At 44.7% G+C, this 14,716-nt stretch overlaps 3 protein-coding genes across 6 annotated transcripts in view; 2 read left to right on the top strand and 1 right to left on the bottom strand.

Annotated features, from left to right (window-relative positions):
- depdc1a (DEP domain containing 1a) overlaps nucleotides 1-1,835 on the top strand; it is a 6,646-nt gene extending 4,811 nt beyond the window's left edge. For both annotated transcript variants that reach the window (XM_019884598.1, XM_019884608.1), the window contains 4 exons: nucleotides 200-372; nucleotides 527-703; nucleotides 876-1,082; nucleotides 1,384-1,835. In XM_019884598.1, the coding sequence (XP_019740157.1) occupies nucleotides 200-372; nucleotides 527-703; nucleotides 876-1,082; nucleotides 1,384-1,518 (692 nt within the window). In that variant the 3' untranslated portion in view covers nucleotides 1,519-1,835. The remainder of the gene's footprint in view (nucleotides 1-199; nucleotides 373-526; nucleotides 704-875; nucleotides 1,083-1,383) is intronic.
- A 1,314-nt stretch (nucleotides 1,836-3,149) lies between these two features.
- LOC109525455 (retinal Mueller cells isomerohydrolase-like) lies at nucleotides 3,150-8,639 on the top strand. Its single transcript, XM_019885959.1, has 14 exons — nucleotides 3,150-3,280; nucleotides 4,084-4,166; nucleotides 4,265-4,415; nucleotides 4,492-4,599; nucleotides 4,841-4,982; nucleotides 5,710-5,857; nucleotides 5,942-6,023; nucleotides 6,140-6,272; nucleotides 6,437-6,579; nucleotides 6,660-6,789; nucleotides 7,260-7,374; nucleotides 7,488-7,582; nucleotides 7,699-7,810; nucleotides 8,158-8,639. The coding sequence occupies exons 1-14, from the start codon at nucleotides 3,150-3,152 to the stop codon at nucleotides 8,301-8,303; spliced, it is 1,719 nt and encodes a 572-aa protein (XP_019741518.1). The 3' UTR covers nucleotides 8,304-8,639.
- Nucleotides 8,640-8,989: 350 nt separating this feature from the next.
- LOC109525438 (methylcrotonoyl-CoA carboxylase beta chain, mitochondrial) lies at nucleotides 8,990-14,302 on the bottom strand. Of its 3 annotated transcripts, XR_002170152.1 has the most exons (13): nucleotides 14,157-14,302; nucleotides 12,964-13,128; nucleotides 12,693-12,889; nucleotides 12,395-12,573; nucleotides 12,249-12,329; nucleotides 11,925-12,103; nucleotides 11,593-11,815; nucleotides 10,783-10,874; nucleotides 10,304-10,460; nucleotides 10,026-10,148; nucleotides 9,643-9,885; nucleotides 9,405-9,553; nucleotides 8,990-9,319 (listed from the first exon to the last, which is right to left on the bottom strand). XR_002170152.1 is itself a non-coding variant. In XM_019885936.1 (12 exons), exons 1-12 carry the CDS (start codon nucleotides 14,174-14,176, stop codon nucleotides 9,467-9,469), a joined length of 1,746 nt encoding a protein of 581 aa, XP_019741495.1. In that variant the 5' UTR covers nucleotides 14,177-14,302; the 3' UTR covers nucleotides 8,990-9,466. The 3 variants fall into 3 exon arrangements, 2 of the variants coding, with proteins under 2 accessions (XP_019741495.1, XP_019741505.1); XM_019885936.1 differs by having other exon boundaries at nucleotides 8,990-9,553; XM_019885946.1 differs by lacking the exon at nucleotides 14,157-14,302 and adding an exon at nucleotides 14,124-14,145 and having other exon boundaries at nucleotides 8,990-9,553.
- Nucleotides 14,303-14,716: the final 414 nt, after the last annotated feature.

The raw sequence follows: 14,716 nt of genomic DNA, 5'->3' as shown, positions 1-14,716 counted from the left end.
GGGGGGGGGGGGCTTTGTGTTTTACGGATGTTTTCATCTGCTTTGCGTCATTTCTGGCTGCAACACAGGAGAAATCGTACAAGAAGGTCAAAACACAAAGGCTGAGGTTTTGCATGTTTTTCCTTGACCTTTCCTTGCATAAATTGAATTTTCAAGGCAACGGAACGACAGATTTGTCTCTCGCTGCGTATGCGCTTAGGGCTTCTCCAGCCTCAGAGCGAGCGTGTGGCCATTGAGGCCCTGCAGTTGTGCACGCTCCTCCTTCCTCCCGCCTCACGCAGGAAGTTGCAGCTCCTAATGAGGATGATGTCCCGCATCAGCCAGAATGTGGATATGCCTCCACTCCACCCTGCCATTGGCACCCGAACACTGGTGAGAGAAAAATGGACACAGCTTCTGAATTGGGGGGGGCGGGGGCGTATAAGCCAGTGCCATAAAATGTGGTTGAAGTGAAGCGCTGTGCATACCTTCCATATGCACCTTCTCAAAACACGGTCCTGATTGTGTTTTCTCATTGCTTTTTCAGATGGTCCACACGTTTTCATCCTGCGTCCTCGGCAGCGCCGACGAGTGTGACTTGGATGAGCTCTTAGCCACCAGATTGGTTTCCTTTTTAATGGATCATCAGCAAAGCATTCTGTCCGTGCCGCAGTATCTGCTCGGTGCTATTAATGATCATGTCCAGTGTTTGCGCACAGCACAGGTAGAGTTCTTTTAAAACAAATATCACACAAAATATAGATATGACCACTTTGCTTTTGTGTTCCATGGAGTGATGTTAAGAATTCCTTTTATGGTGACAAAATGCTGATAATGTCATTCATTGTGTGGTACAATGCCGCTTGTTGAAAGTCGCCCACTTTTCTCCCCCACAGGTACCAGTAGAAGACATGGCTAACGCTGACGGCAGCGAGCCAGTGTGCGCTCCGCTGCCGCTGTACACCTTCTGCCATCAGATTAGCGGTGCCGAATTTGAGCACCAGAAGCTGTCCTATTCCCAGAAGGCCATGGAGGACTTACTGGAGATGTTGGTGTCGGACCAAAATATGACGGAGAAGGACAGATGCAAAAGGTTGAAGCAGGTAAAAATACGTCTCTCGTAACTGCTGCAGTGCAGCAAAAGTCATTGGTCTCTACAAACTGTTTTGTACAGGCCGCTACCAGCGTAATTGTCATTCCGGCGTTCGCGGGCAATTTAGGCGCCAACAGTTTGGGAAAGGACCATGTATTATTTCTTGTCACATTTTGGTGTTCACGAGCTCATGATTAATTCTTGAGAATCACTTTTGCTGCAGCGAGAGAGCTGCATTTTGTCTCGGAGTGAAAAAATAAATCCATTTGGTCGTGACGCCTCACCCCATCTTATACGGTGATGTTGTTCAGTTTCAGAAGCAGTACCCCGACATCTACAGTCAACGCTACCCCTCCACAGAAAAAGCCAGCAAGACTAACAACAAGCCAAAGATGAAAGCGCCGCTGCTCATCAGGAAGACCAAAGCGTTCAGTATCAGGAGCTAAACTGGTTGGAACATTCGCTGCACTGGAACTGCACTCACGCTGGTACCCACACGACAGGATGTTACAATGGGAACTATTATGACTGTTTTGTGTGTTGTTTTTTTTTTTTTTGTGAGTCACCCATTTGGGAGATATGAAGGCAGGTTGACAGCTAGCGTGTGCGCTGTTGTTGTTTTTGCACAGCTGCGCCATTGAAGCTTAACTGTCTACATGTGAAGTATTTTCTGCATGCATGTGGACTTTTACGTTTGGGAATTAGATTCTAGATTTTAATTTATGTTAATGATACTAATACTAGATGTCTTGGCTTGGATTTTTTTTTTAAGCCAATGTTTTTATGTACTACACAGTTTATAAGACTGACAGACTTAAAATGTTCAGTTCCTGTATTCCTAATGTAGTCTTGTGTTTAGATTTGTCAGACTTTTTTTTTTTCCAACTGCAGAGCCGGGAAAGGATTTAAGCTTTATATTTTGGCACTCTGCTTGTATGTCTCTCGTTGTAGTTGAAAAAGTTCAAGCCGTCAAAAATGTTAAATTGGGGGGGGACTTTAGGGTTTTATTCGGCACCTGCTTTCTTTTGCCGATAAGGTTAATGCATAAAGCGTGACCTTAACTTTCCAAGATCGAGTTCAAATTTCCTCATATATGGCATTTATTGGTCCCAGCCTACATGAAGCATGATTTGACCTCAGTGGATGTTTTTGTATGTCCTAGATGCAGTTTTTGTTATCCTTGTTCCTCTCCAACTATGCAAATTTCAGGGAAATAAACATATGCAGCCGTTACTTGTGTGGTCGTGTATGTTACGAAAATTGACGAAATTGGTCAATGTTTGAGGGCTATGTGATTGATAGACAGCCACAACCCGACGATAGGCCACTGAAGCAGAACTATCGAGTGGCTTGAAACCAGTGAATCATTGCCCCGTTATTTTTGTCGTCGTTTTTTTACCCACAAATGGTGTTCATCGGCGATGGACGGACAATAAAGGCTGTTGAACATTGGGCAAATCGTCAACTCTTCCTCAACTAGGAAGGAAACCTTCAGGAGCAGTTACACCGACTACTTCATGGGTTTTCGCCTACGGCGGGTTTCATTTTGGAACGTAACCCCCGCGATAAACGAGGGTTCACCGTATGTCCATTTTAAAGCTGACGGGTTTTAAAACAAGAGAGCAAAGTTAATTTTGCCTCATGCCATCTCAAACACCGATGCCGTTGGCGAGAACAATAACCGATGTGGTCTATTTGGGTGAAATGTTCCCAGACTTCATCCATGGCTCTTCTGCAACGGATGATTCGTTCTCATTCTCTCCGTATTGCTGCCTCGGGAACCAAGCAGTTAAATTTTCTTCCTATGTTGAGTTTCTCCAAGCCGTCTGGAACTCATTACGACACATTCTTTCACATGCACAAATAAGCATCAAACGGCCGAAATCAAGGCTCAGGTCTTTGCAAAGTGTACGTTGTCCCACAGGTAAACAAAGGCCTTGTTTCGAAGGCTCGGTGAACGTTTGACTCGAGGCCATGAGCCAGACAGCCGCAGGACAAAGCCGGCTTGTTCGGCTCGGCTTCACGCCGCGTGGAGGGGGAAAGGTAGAAGTGGGAGGGGGGGGGGGGGGGGATGGGAATGAGATGCAGAGGAGAGGAGGAGAATTCTCTCTCTCATAACAGGAAATTAGTGTGCGGTTTCAATGCAGCCTGGAGTGCTTGGGAAAGCGAGAAGGATTTTTCAAAAGCGTACAGCAGTATGGCCAGCTAGTAAGTAAAGCTTTTCTTTCGTGTTTTTTTAGGAGTGCATGAGCTAATACAAAAAAAAAAGTCAAATATGCTGGCTGAAATAAGCTATCCGTTTGTGTTCCTGAGTTGACTGGGTTTCACAAGTCAAGTTAGTTACTTGAGGAATGCAAAGTTTTCCATGAGCACTTTCAACTTCCTAATACTTTGTGGTCGTATGAAGACATTCGCATTGCTTGAACTGAGACAAATTTCCCAAACAAATGGCAGAATTGTCCAACAAATGGGTTTATTGTCATTTTGCCTCAATTTGACTGTGATACAAAACCAGTCATCAAATCTTGTTTCTGAGCAAAAATGACAACAATTTAAATCCAACCTCCAAACCACAAGTTTCCCCCTTTGGAAGTGGAAACCTAACACGCTTCGCAGCCTTCAACATACACTGGTGAGAGTTCTTCTGGATTGTCTTTGAGATCCGCTGCGACGGCCATCTTGGCGTCACTCACGTCTTCAAAACAGACCTCTTTGATAAAACCACATGGATCCCGGTTGGGCTAGTCAAGAAGTTGCTCCAGCACGGGCGGTGAGGACAGGAACTGTCAGATGCTCAGGGCGTTGTGAGCATTGCCTCACCTCTTCTCGCTCACTGACCGAAGCGCGCCGATTGATTGGGTAGCCGACATTGAGTGGGAAAACGGACAGTTTGAATTTGAAATATATCTTTTGTGTCGGTAGTCCTGGAACTTTTCTGATATTCTTCTTTGAGCATGTCAGTTTATGAACCAATGATCCTGAATTCATTCTCGACTGCAATTCTTGTCCAGTGTGGAGCATCCCGCTGCTGGTTACAGGAAGATCTTTGAGACAGTGGAGGAGCTGAATGAAGCAATTCCAGCCAAGGTCACCGGTAGGAGAGAAAAGATTCCTTCAACCTGCACTGCTGTCTCTTACAGGAATCACTTGCTGATTTGGTCAAATGTAACTGTGAAATTTGTGTCTGTGAAGGCGTTCTGCCAACATGGCTGGGCGGCAGTCTTCTCAGGATGGGACCGGGTCTTTTCGAGGTCGGGGACCAACCGTTCCGCCATCTGTTTGACGGACAGGCTCTCATGCACAAGTTTGACCTGAAGAACGGTCGGGTGACCTACTGCAGAAAGTAAGAATTGAACCGTTCCAGACCAGGAAAGTTGCATCCTGTCCTGAAAATGACAGCGTCTCTTCTTCTTCTTCAGGTTTTTGAAAACAGACGCCTACGTCCGTGCCATGACCGAGAACAGAGTGGTCATCACGGAGTTTGGCACAGCGGTGTACCCTGACCCCTGCAAAAATATCTTCTCCAGGTGAAATTGACTGTTGTTCGGACCTTGATGCATTCAGAATTTGTGTTTAAACCTGACCAGTCACTTTGCACTCAAATCTTCAGCTTACTAAAAAAAAAAAAAGTTCCAGGTTAGGAGAAGAGTTTCGCCCTGAATGAATGTAAAGGGGTGTGGGTACACCCTGGACTGGTCACCATCCAATCGCAGGGGCTTTCTTTGTAATGAATACAATAACAAACAACTGACTCGTATGTGTGTGTAGATTTTTCTCCTACTTCCGGGGCATTGAGGTGACTGACAACTGCGTCGTGAACGTCTATCCAGTTGGGGAGGAATTCTACGCCGTCACGGAGACCAATTACATCACCAAGGTTGATCCCGAGTCACTGGACACTTTAAAGAAGGTGAGAGTCAACCGAGCTGCACTAAAGAAAATAAATAAAAATACATCTTTCAAACATGGATATCCGTCAGTTATCGAGTTATTGATTTACATTTTTTATTTGTTACTAGATCAAGGCACTGAAAGGCATTATCCACCTCAAGCAAATATAATTTAAATAAAGGGGTGGGATTAAAAAAATGTACGTTTTATGGATGTGACATTTTCCTAACAAAATGTATACATTAGCAATAGTACACATTTTTTTTCTTTAGTTTTCTTTCATTTGTTTTCCATTTCATGTAGTGATGTAATTTGTTTTCCGTGATATATAGTTTTCCCAAATCTTTCCAAAATGTAGCACTAATGGGGCAGTCAAAAAAAGTCACACTTTCAATTTCAGCTTGTACAAAAAGAACACTTATCAATATCCACAAAACGTGAAATGGACGTGTTAGTTGGGTAAATATGATGTTGTATTTTTAAATATAATTCTCTAACTTTATTTATAATGAGGAGTTTATTTACCGGTATTAGGATAATGCGTGATCTTTTACCGTGACATGTGATTTGCGTCATCGTGACGTGTGTCATCCGACACGAAAACCTAAATCTACCAAATTAAACATTTGATCATTTTCGAGCTTTCTGGATGATTTTTCATACACGAATACCGTATCATATATAGCTCCTGCATATGAGTGTGCTCTTTTTTTTTTTTTTTTTTTTTGTCAATGGACGTAAATTAGGTGGACCTGTGTAAGTACCTGTCGGTTAATGGGGTAACAGCCCACCCCCACTTTGACGCAGATGGTACAGTCTACAACATTGGCAACTGCTTTGGCAAGAACCTGAGTCTCGCTTATAACATTGTGAGGATCCCACCTGCTCAGAAAGGCGAGTTCGGCTCTGTTTGTTGCCAGAAGAAAAATGTTGTTTTTTTTTTTTTGTCATTTACCGTTGCCGCCCCTGTGTTTATAGACAAGTCGGACCCCCTTGAGAAATCGCAGGTCATCGTTCAGCTCCCAAGCAGTGAGAGGTTAAAACCCTCCTACATTCACAGGTACCGAGGAGGAAGATGTTTTTCTCAAAACATGGCGGCATTGACTTCAAACCGAAGTGAGACTTCAGAATCTAAAATGTCCATCTGCGCCCCCGTTCTTCTCTCTGCTTGCGCAGCTTTGGTTTGACCGCCAACTATTTCGTGTTTGTGGAGCAGCCGGTGAAAATCAACCTGCTCAAGTTTCTGTCGGCTTGGAGTGTCAGAGGAGCCACATACATGGACTGCTTTGAATCCAATGAGAGCATGGGGGTAAGGTGGGCGTGTCATGCATGTTTGCCAGGACATGTGAAGATTTTAAGTTTAAATCCTACAATTAAGCAATTGCTTCCGTAGCCAAGACTTTGGTCTTCAATTTGTCTTTCATATGTACTCACTCCAGTTGACTCTTTGTACATGGGCATGTTTTTCTGTAGACGTGGTTTCACCTGGCCACGAGGGACCCGGCGGCATATCTGAGCGGCCACAAGTTCCGAACTTCGGCTTTCAACATTTTCCATCACATCAATGCTTATGAAGACCAGGGATTTATTGTCGTTGACCTCTGCGTGTGGAAAGGGTAAGGGCGACTATGTCTGTGTGTGTGTGTTTGTTTGCATGATGACACACGATGCTTTTAACCGTTGTGCCTGTGCGCAGACATGACTTTGTGTATAACTACCTGTATCTGGCCAACCTGAGGGGAGAGTGGGATGAGGTGAAGAAAGCAGCCGCGAGAGCGCCTCAGCCCGAGGTCAGAAGATACGTGCTGCCGCTGGATCTGCACAGCGTGGGTACACGCATCCCGGCCCGTTTTCATTCAACTTAACTGTTGCTGTTGTGAAGCGGATGAGGGAGGACCCCCAGTTGTTCTTTTTTTTTTTTTTTTTTTTGGGAGGGTTGGAGTGCGGATTGAGGACATTTCAATTCATTTCAAAAAGGGAAAGATGGTTTCAAATACAAATTATGACCGTGGTCACGGAACAAATGAAACTCGTATCTCAAGGTGCAGTTGTTGACTTAAAGTGCGTTTCCTGCATTTTTTTTCTTGCGAGTACATTGTACATTACTTGGTAATGGCTCTGTTCCGTTTGTGACCAATAGATGGCATTGGAGGGCTTCGCACCTGTTGGTCATCATGTCATTCGCTCTTTTCTGTTAAAAGGACCGTCGCACCGACCGCTCTTGGATCGTTGTGTTGCCGTCATGTTTTTATTTTTTTTCCTGTTGCCGTCACGTTCGCTCTGTACGGGCTTTTAGGAGGAGCCAGGAAAGAACCTGATTTCTCTGCCGTACACGACAGCAACCGCTGCCCTTCGTAGTGACGGAACCGTCTGGTTGGAACCTGAAGTCCTCTTTTCCAAACCAAGACAAGGTGCCACCTTTTTTTTTTGGTTTCGACATACAGTGCTTTGCGAGCGAAACGCTACAGTATTCGCGGTCCGCAAATACAGCTTTCCACATTCAACTTGCAGCATTGTCTCCCAGCCTTTGAGTTTCCGCAGATCAACTACTCTCAATGCCGTGGCAAGAAGTATTCCTTCGCGTATGGTCTTGGACTCAACCATTTCATCCCTGACAAGGTGGGAACACTCAATTTGGACGCTATAGATGCCTCAACTGATTCGAGGGCCCGTCGGTTGAACACTTTCAGTCAAGGAAGGTATGGGACAATGATTGATTTGACAACTGACTCTAGATTGTCAAGTTAAACGTCCAGACCAAAGAGACGTTGGTGTGGAAGGAGGATGAGTGTTATCCATCAGAGCCGCTATTCGTACCAACACCGGGCGCTACTACGGAGGATGACGGTATGATTACAATCGCAAAGCACACACATTGCTAAACATCTACTCCAAAGGTCAAGTTGCAAAACATGAATGTCACTATCTCATAATTGTGTAACTTTTTTTTCTTTTGTAGGGGGGGTTACATTTAAAAAAATAAAAGTAGTATCACTTACCCATAAACTGCAACTAACTTTTTAGTTATTCTTTAAATTTGCAATTGACAATGTATATATTAAAACCAAGATCCTAAAGTTCTCTCGTATGAATGCAACTTCATTGACTAAATACGATGACAGGTAATGTGTCTATCATACTTGACAATCTAAAAAAATGTAGGCTACTCAGCTCATTGTGTGTGTCCTGTGTAGGTGTGCTGCTGAGTATTGTTGTCAAGCCAGGAGCAGAGAGGCCCGGCTTCTTGTTGGTGCTGGATGCCGCCAAACTGACCGAGGTGGCCAGGGCAGAGGTTGACAGCATCTTTCCGGTGACTTTTCATGGCTTCTACAAGCCGTGATCCTCACATACAAGCAAGCCCAAATAGTCAACGTGCGTTGCGGAGTCGCGACAAAAGGACGGTGGTTTTTCTTCACCAAGTACACAACACGGATCTTGACGACCTGTGTCGTCTGTTGATGTACTTTACTGAAAAGCAAGAATACAGGAGTGAAGCAGCATGTCTTGTCAACGCTCAAAGGGGCAGGCAACTTTCAACCGCACTATACTCTATTGAGTTTTATATTTACCAACACCTTCACAATATTAACAAACAAAAATGTTTTGACTTTTTTTTTGTGGTATATGACACATTTTTTTATTTGTTGTCATAAAAATATGAGGCTTTTATAGGATGGCTATCTCTGGTGTTTTTGAATGTCCAAAACATCTCATTTTTTGTTGTTTTTTTTTTTTTAAATGCACATTTGAAACATGTGGTAAGTGATTTTCCCTGAAACATATAAGTCTTAGAAAATGGGCCATTTGACCACTCCAGGAAACATACATATATCCATTATAGAAGTCAAATCTTTACATTTATACTGTATTACCAAATCTGCATTTATCAACACATTATGGTCACACTGAAGTAAAATTGCAGTTTTTTTTTTTTTACTGTCCTAAAATCAAAATAGCCTTCACTGAAATGCAATTCCAATAGGATTGAAAGTAGTTTAAACCGTTAACTTAAAAAAGGGCACTCCATTTATGTGTTACAGTGCATTTTAATTACAATATAAACTCACTCCAAAATTTGACACCTGTAAAAATGACAGCGTCACATTCATGGTGCAGGTGCTCAACTGGTTTGACTTCTACGCAGGAAGCGCGGCTTCGGCTCCCACGGGTGGACGGCTGCAACTGGAGAAGTTGCAGAGACTATTTTACGTCACCACTGGAGGCCGGAAACATCCGACTTGCACAAAGGAGAAGTCCATTTTTTGTGTTTTGTTGAATTTCTGTCCGATGGGCATCTGCGCAGACCAAAGCTGTCGCAGCAATCATCCCCACTGCCCAAACAGCCAACGATATCATCTGCTGTCACACATGCTGTGTTGAGGCACTTGTTCACAAAAAAAAGGATCACGTTAAATAAGTCGCTCAATTTCAAATTATTTACATATTAGTAAAGGCGATTGATGGGCAGGCTGTCCGACATTGACAAGTGCGACGCGGACGTTTCTAAAGCCGCAGAAGTGCTGATTGCGGTTTCTCTGTTGACAGTTGATAATGCTGCTGTTTAATGATGTCCAGACAGTCTCGAAGAACCTGCAGATGCACACACATTCACATCAATCAATACATCCAGATGAACAAGTGCCACCGGATAGCAAAAAATGCACACGAGATGACTTTACTCGTCGAGTGTCCTGAGGAAGAATGACTCCGTCATCCCAAAGCCGTCCAGAGGAGAAAAAAGCCGAGCTCTCCTCCTCCAATGTCCTGTTCAGATTGCGCTCCGTCTCGTTTCTGTCCACCGGCTCTTCCTGCTGCTGCTCGTCGTCGGGGTGAAGCAGAAGGCCCGCGTGACCTGCGGCCGTCATGGACACTCTGGCGTTGGGCCACAGGAACAGGAAGTTTGGGTCAAAAGACCGCCCACACTGGAGACAACCAGGAAAAAAAAAAAGGCTTCATGGTTCATGTGAATCGGTCACAACCGAAGAAAGCATTTGAAAATGTAGTCATCTAAAAATACAACCACAAAATGACACAAGACCACCACGGGTGGGGGGTGTCTTACCATGGCGTAGCTGTCGGCACCGTGGGAACCGCCTATCACCACGGTGATTTTGGGCACGGAGGCGCACGCCACAGCTGCCATCATTGAAGCCTGAGCCTTTAGTCGGTTGCTGTTCATCTGTGCCTAAAAACAAACAGATGGAAATGACGTGATCGTTTGTATTGTCGGGCTGCCATTTTGATTTTGTCAGGGCCCAACCACGGCGTGAAAACAGTTTCATTCCATGGGTAAGCGAAATGATGGCGGGGGCCAACTTTTTCTAGTTGGGCTGAGTGTACCTGTGCCACCGACAGAGTGAGAGCGGCTGATGGCGCAGTGTTCTGGAGGAAGAGGAGTGGGGTGTCTCTTTGGTCGCACAGTTGAACAAAATGGCTGCCTTTCAAGGCCGCCTGATATGACAGCTCTCCATTGTTGGCCACGATTCCTACCAAGTGACTGAGGTCAGAAACACAGAAAATAACTGAACAGAAGATACACACCGCATACAGCCTCCATACTGGTGAAATATAGACAAAAATCAATCCATACAACTAACTGAATTAAAAATAACAAACAAAAAAAGGCGAAATGAGTCCAAACTTTTGACAGCCCAATGTGCACTCATGATGCGACGTTAAATGAAAAACATACGAGTTTCTCTTTTGCAACCAATGGCCCACGTGAACGATTTATAACCATTCAAATGGCCTTTTGATTGTTGAAGACACACTTGTGATTTAGGTACATGTGTGTGTGTGTGCGTGTTTCATTTGAATACCCGTGAATCTTTGCAAAGCCGGTGACGAGCGTGGTTCCGAAGAGAGCCTTGAACTCCTGGAAGCGGCTGCCGTCCGTTAGTCGACTTATAACCTGGAGAAACAATGCCATCCATCAGCGTGTCTGATACTATACACCTGCAGCTGCAGAGCTGAGAGCAAATTGACTCCATCAGACGTGGTGGAAATGTGCGCGACTCGAGCCAATCGGAGTCCCGCTTGTAACATTGGTTTGCAAGTTGAAATCAAGAGAATCCGCCAATTAGGGAAAGAAGATGCGGTAAACCAAAATCGAACAGTAACAAATTGATGAAAAGTACAGCGAAACGCACAGCTGACGAGCAGCCAAGACTTCCGAAGACGAAGCTAGTTCGACAAGAGACGTTCCCTCCCGGCGCGACGTGGAGGAGGAAGCTGTTGCGCGTGCTATGTCGTCAAAAACAAGGCAAGACAAGAAACCTGTTGAATCATTTGAACAAGTCGCAAAAAGCGAGCAGAGTTTGCACATCCTGATGACGTAAACATGAGCAGTCTCATCGCTAATAACTAGCAAACAGTCACCGGATGAAAGCAGCAATCAATCTTTTGATCCGTCACATTTGCAAGTAGCAACGATGCTAACGCCGGATGCAATATTATTCATTATAAAATAGATTTATTATTCCTGATTGGTCCATTTATTAGTAGTTCACTGTGTTCTTTTATTTTATTCTACACTTCTTGTACAGCAGTAGAATAACACAGTTTGAAAAGAATGAGCATTATTAAGATGTTGAATGACTCGATAATTATCATTGTTGTGCTTGACGTACCATTTTAACATCCAGACTGTAGTTGTAACTTTTGGGGGCAAGGCCAAGTAGCTCCTCCGAACTGTAAAGTGGCTTCTCGTCTTCTTTCCTCTTGCGCGTCTTCTCCTCCTCCTCCTCCATCTCGTGCGCAGGCAGCGTGAAGTTGAGGGTGGATATGATGTTTCGGGTGTACTCCAAGGCCTCCTCCTCTTCCCAGGCAAAATGATCCACGCAGCCACTCACCCTGAAAGCGGATCAATCAGACTTCTGCGATTGGCACGCGTGGCTTGAGAAAACACCGCATCAAAAGTAAGCGTTGGTTCCGCTGGCTGGTGAGAATTTTGTGAGCGTACTCAGCATGAAGCCTGGCTCCCCCGAGCTCCTCGGGCGTGACTTCCTCCCCAGTGGCCGCCTTGACCAGCGGCGGTCCTCCCAGGAACATGGTCCCGATCCGGTGCACCATCACTGCCTCCTCTGCCATGGTGGGGATGTAAGCTCCGCCCGCTGTGCACGAACCGCACACCACCGACACCTTTATCATGGGGACTACTGGTCCGTGACACAACAAAGGTTGGGGACCACCGGTCTAATTGTGACACTGATGACATTTTTTAAAAATGATCCCAATTCACGTCCTTTTATCATGTTGAGGTCCGATAAAGTTGAGATGAGCTTACCTGCGGAATCTTCATAGCAGACATGATGGCTTCATTATAAAATGTCCTCCCTCCCTGGTTCTTATCAGGAAAGATCTCGGACTGTGGATGTTTACCAGGAGCGTGAGTCCGAAACTCGGCAAAAGGGCAGCACGTGAATAAGTTACCTGCAGTGGCAGGAAAGCTCCTCCGGAGTCAACCAGGTAGACGCAGGGCAGGCGATTCTGAATTGCCACCTCTTGTGCTCGCAGTTGCTTCTTGACTGTGATTGGATAAGCCGTTCCACCCTTCACTGTGGCGTCGTTGGCGATGAACACACACCACAGGCCGTTGATCCTTCCAACACCTGCACGCATGTCCATTCAAACGTACACAAAGTCGGGGCAGCGTAGTGAAGAACTGTTAGCGAGTGGCCCGATTTTGTTGTTAGTGCCAAAACTACTCCTCTACTTAGTGCATTCTGACCCGTCAGGCAGCCGGCTGAGGGAATATCTCCGTACGGCAGACCCAGACCCGCAAAGCGCGACAGCTCAAGGAAGTCCTCATCGTCCAATAGTAGGCGCAATCGATCCTTAACCAACAACTTCCCGTTCCTCTGAGTGTGTCTCGCAATGGCACTGTCACCCCCTCCTTTCGTCACCTTCTCGTTCAGCTCCATGTACCTGGAAATCATTTCAAGAATACGATGAAGTGGAGCTGACGTCAACTTAACTGAAGTCCAACAGAAGTCCCACACTTGCTGCGGCAGTCGTTGCTGTTTCGAAGGTTAGCTTCATAAACGTGCTTGTGGATGTCCAGGAGGGGCAACTCTAACACTGGCAAGGCGCTACGCCGAGCTCTCCTCTCTCGGGCCGCAGTGCTCATTTGTTGGACCAAACGCCGAGGATGCTGCACTGCCTTCCTGCACCACAAAACACATTTCAGCTTGTAAAACATGGAACAACTGGAGTTGAAAAAACAAAATCCTATGTTGAACTATTGGACTGTAGAATGCGTTGCTTGAGACGATATTATTTCTTGATCTTCACCTGTACAGCTCCTCCTCTCTCATCCCGAATGGGAACTTCGAGTAACACACGTGATCACACGCGAAATATCATTGAACGGTTGAAATAATATGCACGTATACTATAAGATGCAACTTAAAATGCACAATGAATACATTACATAATTAAAAATGCAGTGATGTTTGGTGGTGGGCATCGATACAGCAAGGCTAAAAATGTTCTAACTAAGAAGGCATGATTAGAGCCCAAGAGAATGAAAATCCCCCAAAACGGGTTAATACACAGTAAATACAGCGGAAGCCTGCTGTTCATGGCCGGCAAATCGAAAAAAATCCCTGCATAATTGATGCCACTTAACACGCGTTGGAAAATTTGTTTGTGATTATTTTAATCCCACAAGATATGTCGAAAAAAACTGTGATGAAACCGTCACCACCAATAAGAGTTTTACATTCCACCAATAAATGAATGAATAAAATGAAGAAAAAAAAACCCATATAGTATAAAAAAAATCTGCAAATAGGTGAATCCTCGGGTGCGGGGGAGTATTTGGTTATTTATTTGCGTGCATTTTAATTTTTATTGAGACGTTTTTGGAAGAGTGTATAGTATTTCTATTCATGTAAAAACGTGTATTATGTACTGTAAACTTATCATCGCAACGGTATGTTTGCATTAACACAACCAGTCGTTATATGCATGTTCGTGTTTACACAATGCAAACAAAAGTTTGATCAATTTTTGGAAGGCGTAAACCAAATATACATAAGCTTCATAATAAGCGTAGTCGTTGTCTTATTACAACCACCGGTATTTAATACTCGAGCGCGAGAGAAATGTATGCCAAAGGTCATATTATACGGATTCTCATTGTGTGGTCAAACGACACCTTGAGGGTTGTTGTTGAGATGACAGTTGTTACCTTGCAATGAAGCGGTACATGTCTACTGGCGGCACTGCAGCTAAAAAGTGGACGGCAAAAGAAAAAGGGAGCGCAAAAACATAACCAGCGATTCTTGCAGGGTCCGTTTCTTCCTTTTCCCAATATTATTTACTCTTCATTTGCAACCGTGTGCATTTACCGCCATCTAGAGGAAAGGAGTTGCTAAAGCATTCTATGTTCACCTCACTTCATTTTGGAAGCGCTTAGCTCCCTGTGTTGGTTGTAGAAAGACCCACGAGAGGTATTAGCAGTACAGTAATACAAAGTTGGTACAGTAGTAACAACGACCCCCACCACACACACACACACACACACACACACACACACACACACACACACACACACACACACACACACACGTGTGCACGATATGATTACATTTATGTCAACTGATGTTAGTTGCAAACATTATGGAGGCAAAACAAGCTAAGAAGCATTAACACTTAAAAATCTATATTAACTTCTCTTTATGGCCTCGTACACGCAGGAAGTTGAAAACAGCGAAGTGAGTTCGGTTGGAAGCGAATCTGTTTCAGAAC

The sequence above is a fragment of the Hippocampus comes genome, unplaced genomic scaffold, assembly GCF_001891065.2.
Source record: "Hippocampus comes isolate QL1 unplaced genomic scaffold, H_comes_QL1_v1.1 scaffold90, whole genome shotgun sequence".
Classification (NCBI taxonomy): Eukaryota; Metazoa; Chordata; class Actinopteri; order Syngnathiformes; family Syngnathidae; genus Hippocampus; species Hippocampus comes.
This window is presented reverse-complemented; position numbering and strand designations above follow the sequence as displayed.

What these genes read in the sequence shown, in the direction of transcription:
- LOC109525455 (XM_019885959.1), top strand. Translation starts at nt 3,150, where the DNA reads ATGAGATGCAGAGGAGAGGAGGAGAATTCTCTCTCTCATAACAGGAAA. An exon ending in GATCCCACCTGCTCAGAAAG is followed by an intron (nt 5,858 to 5,941) that starts GCGAGTTCGGCT and finishes CTGTGTTTATAG; the next exon opens with ACAAGTCGGACCCCCTTGAG. An exon ending in CTTTTCCAAACCAAGACAAG is followed by an intron (nt 7,375 to 7,487) that starts GTGCCACCTTTT and finishes ATTGTCTCCCAG; the next exon opens with CCTTTGAGTTTCCGCAGATC.
- LOC109525438 (XM_019885936.1), bottom strand. Translation starts at nt 14,176, where the DNA reads ATGTACCGCTTCATTGCAAG. An exon ending in ACAGTCTGGATGTTAAAATG is followed by an intron (nt 10,875 to 11,592) that starts GTACGTCAAGCA and finishes TTGTTTCTCCAG; the next exon opens with GTTATAAGTCGACTAACGGA. An exon ending in GTGCCGACAGCTACGCCATG is followed by an intron (nt 9,886 to 10,025) that starts GTAAGACACCCC and finishes GGTTGTCTCCAG; the next exon opens with TGTGGGCGGTCTTTTGACCC.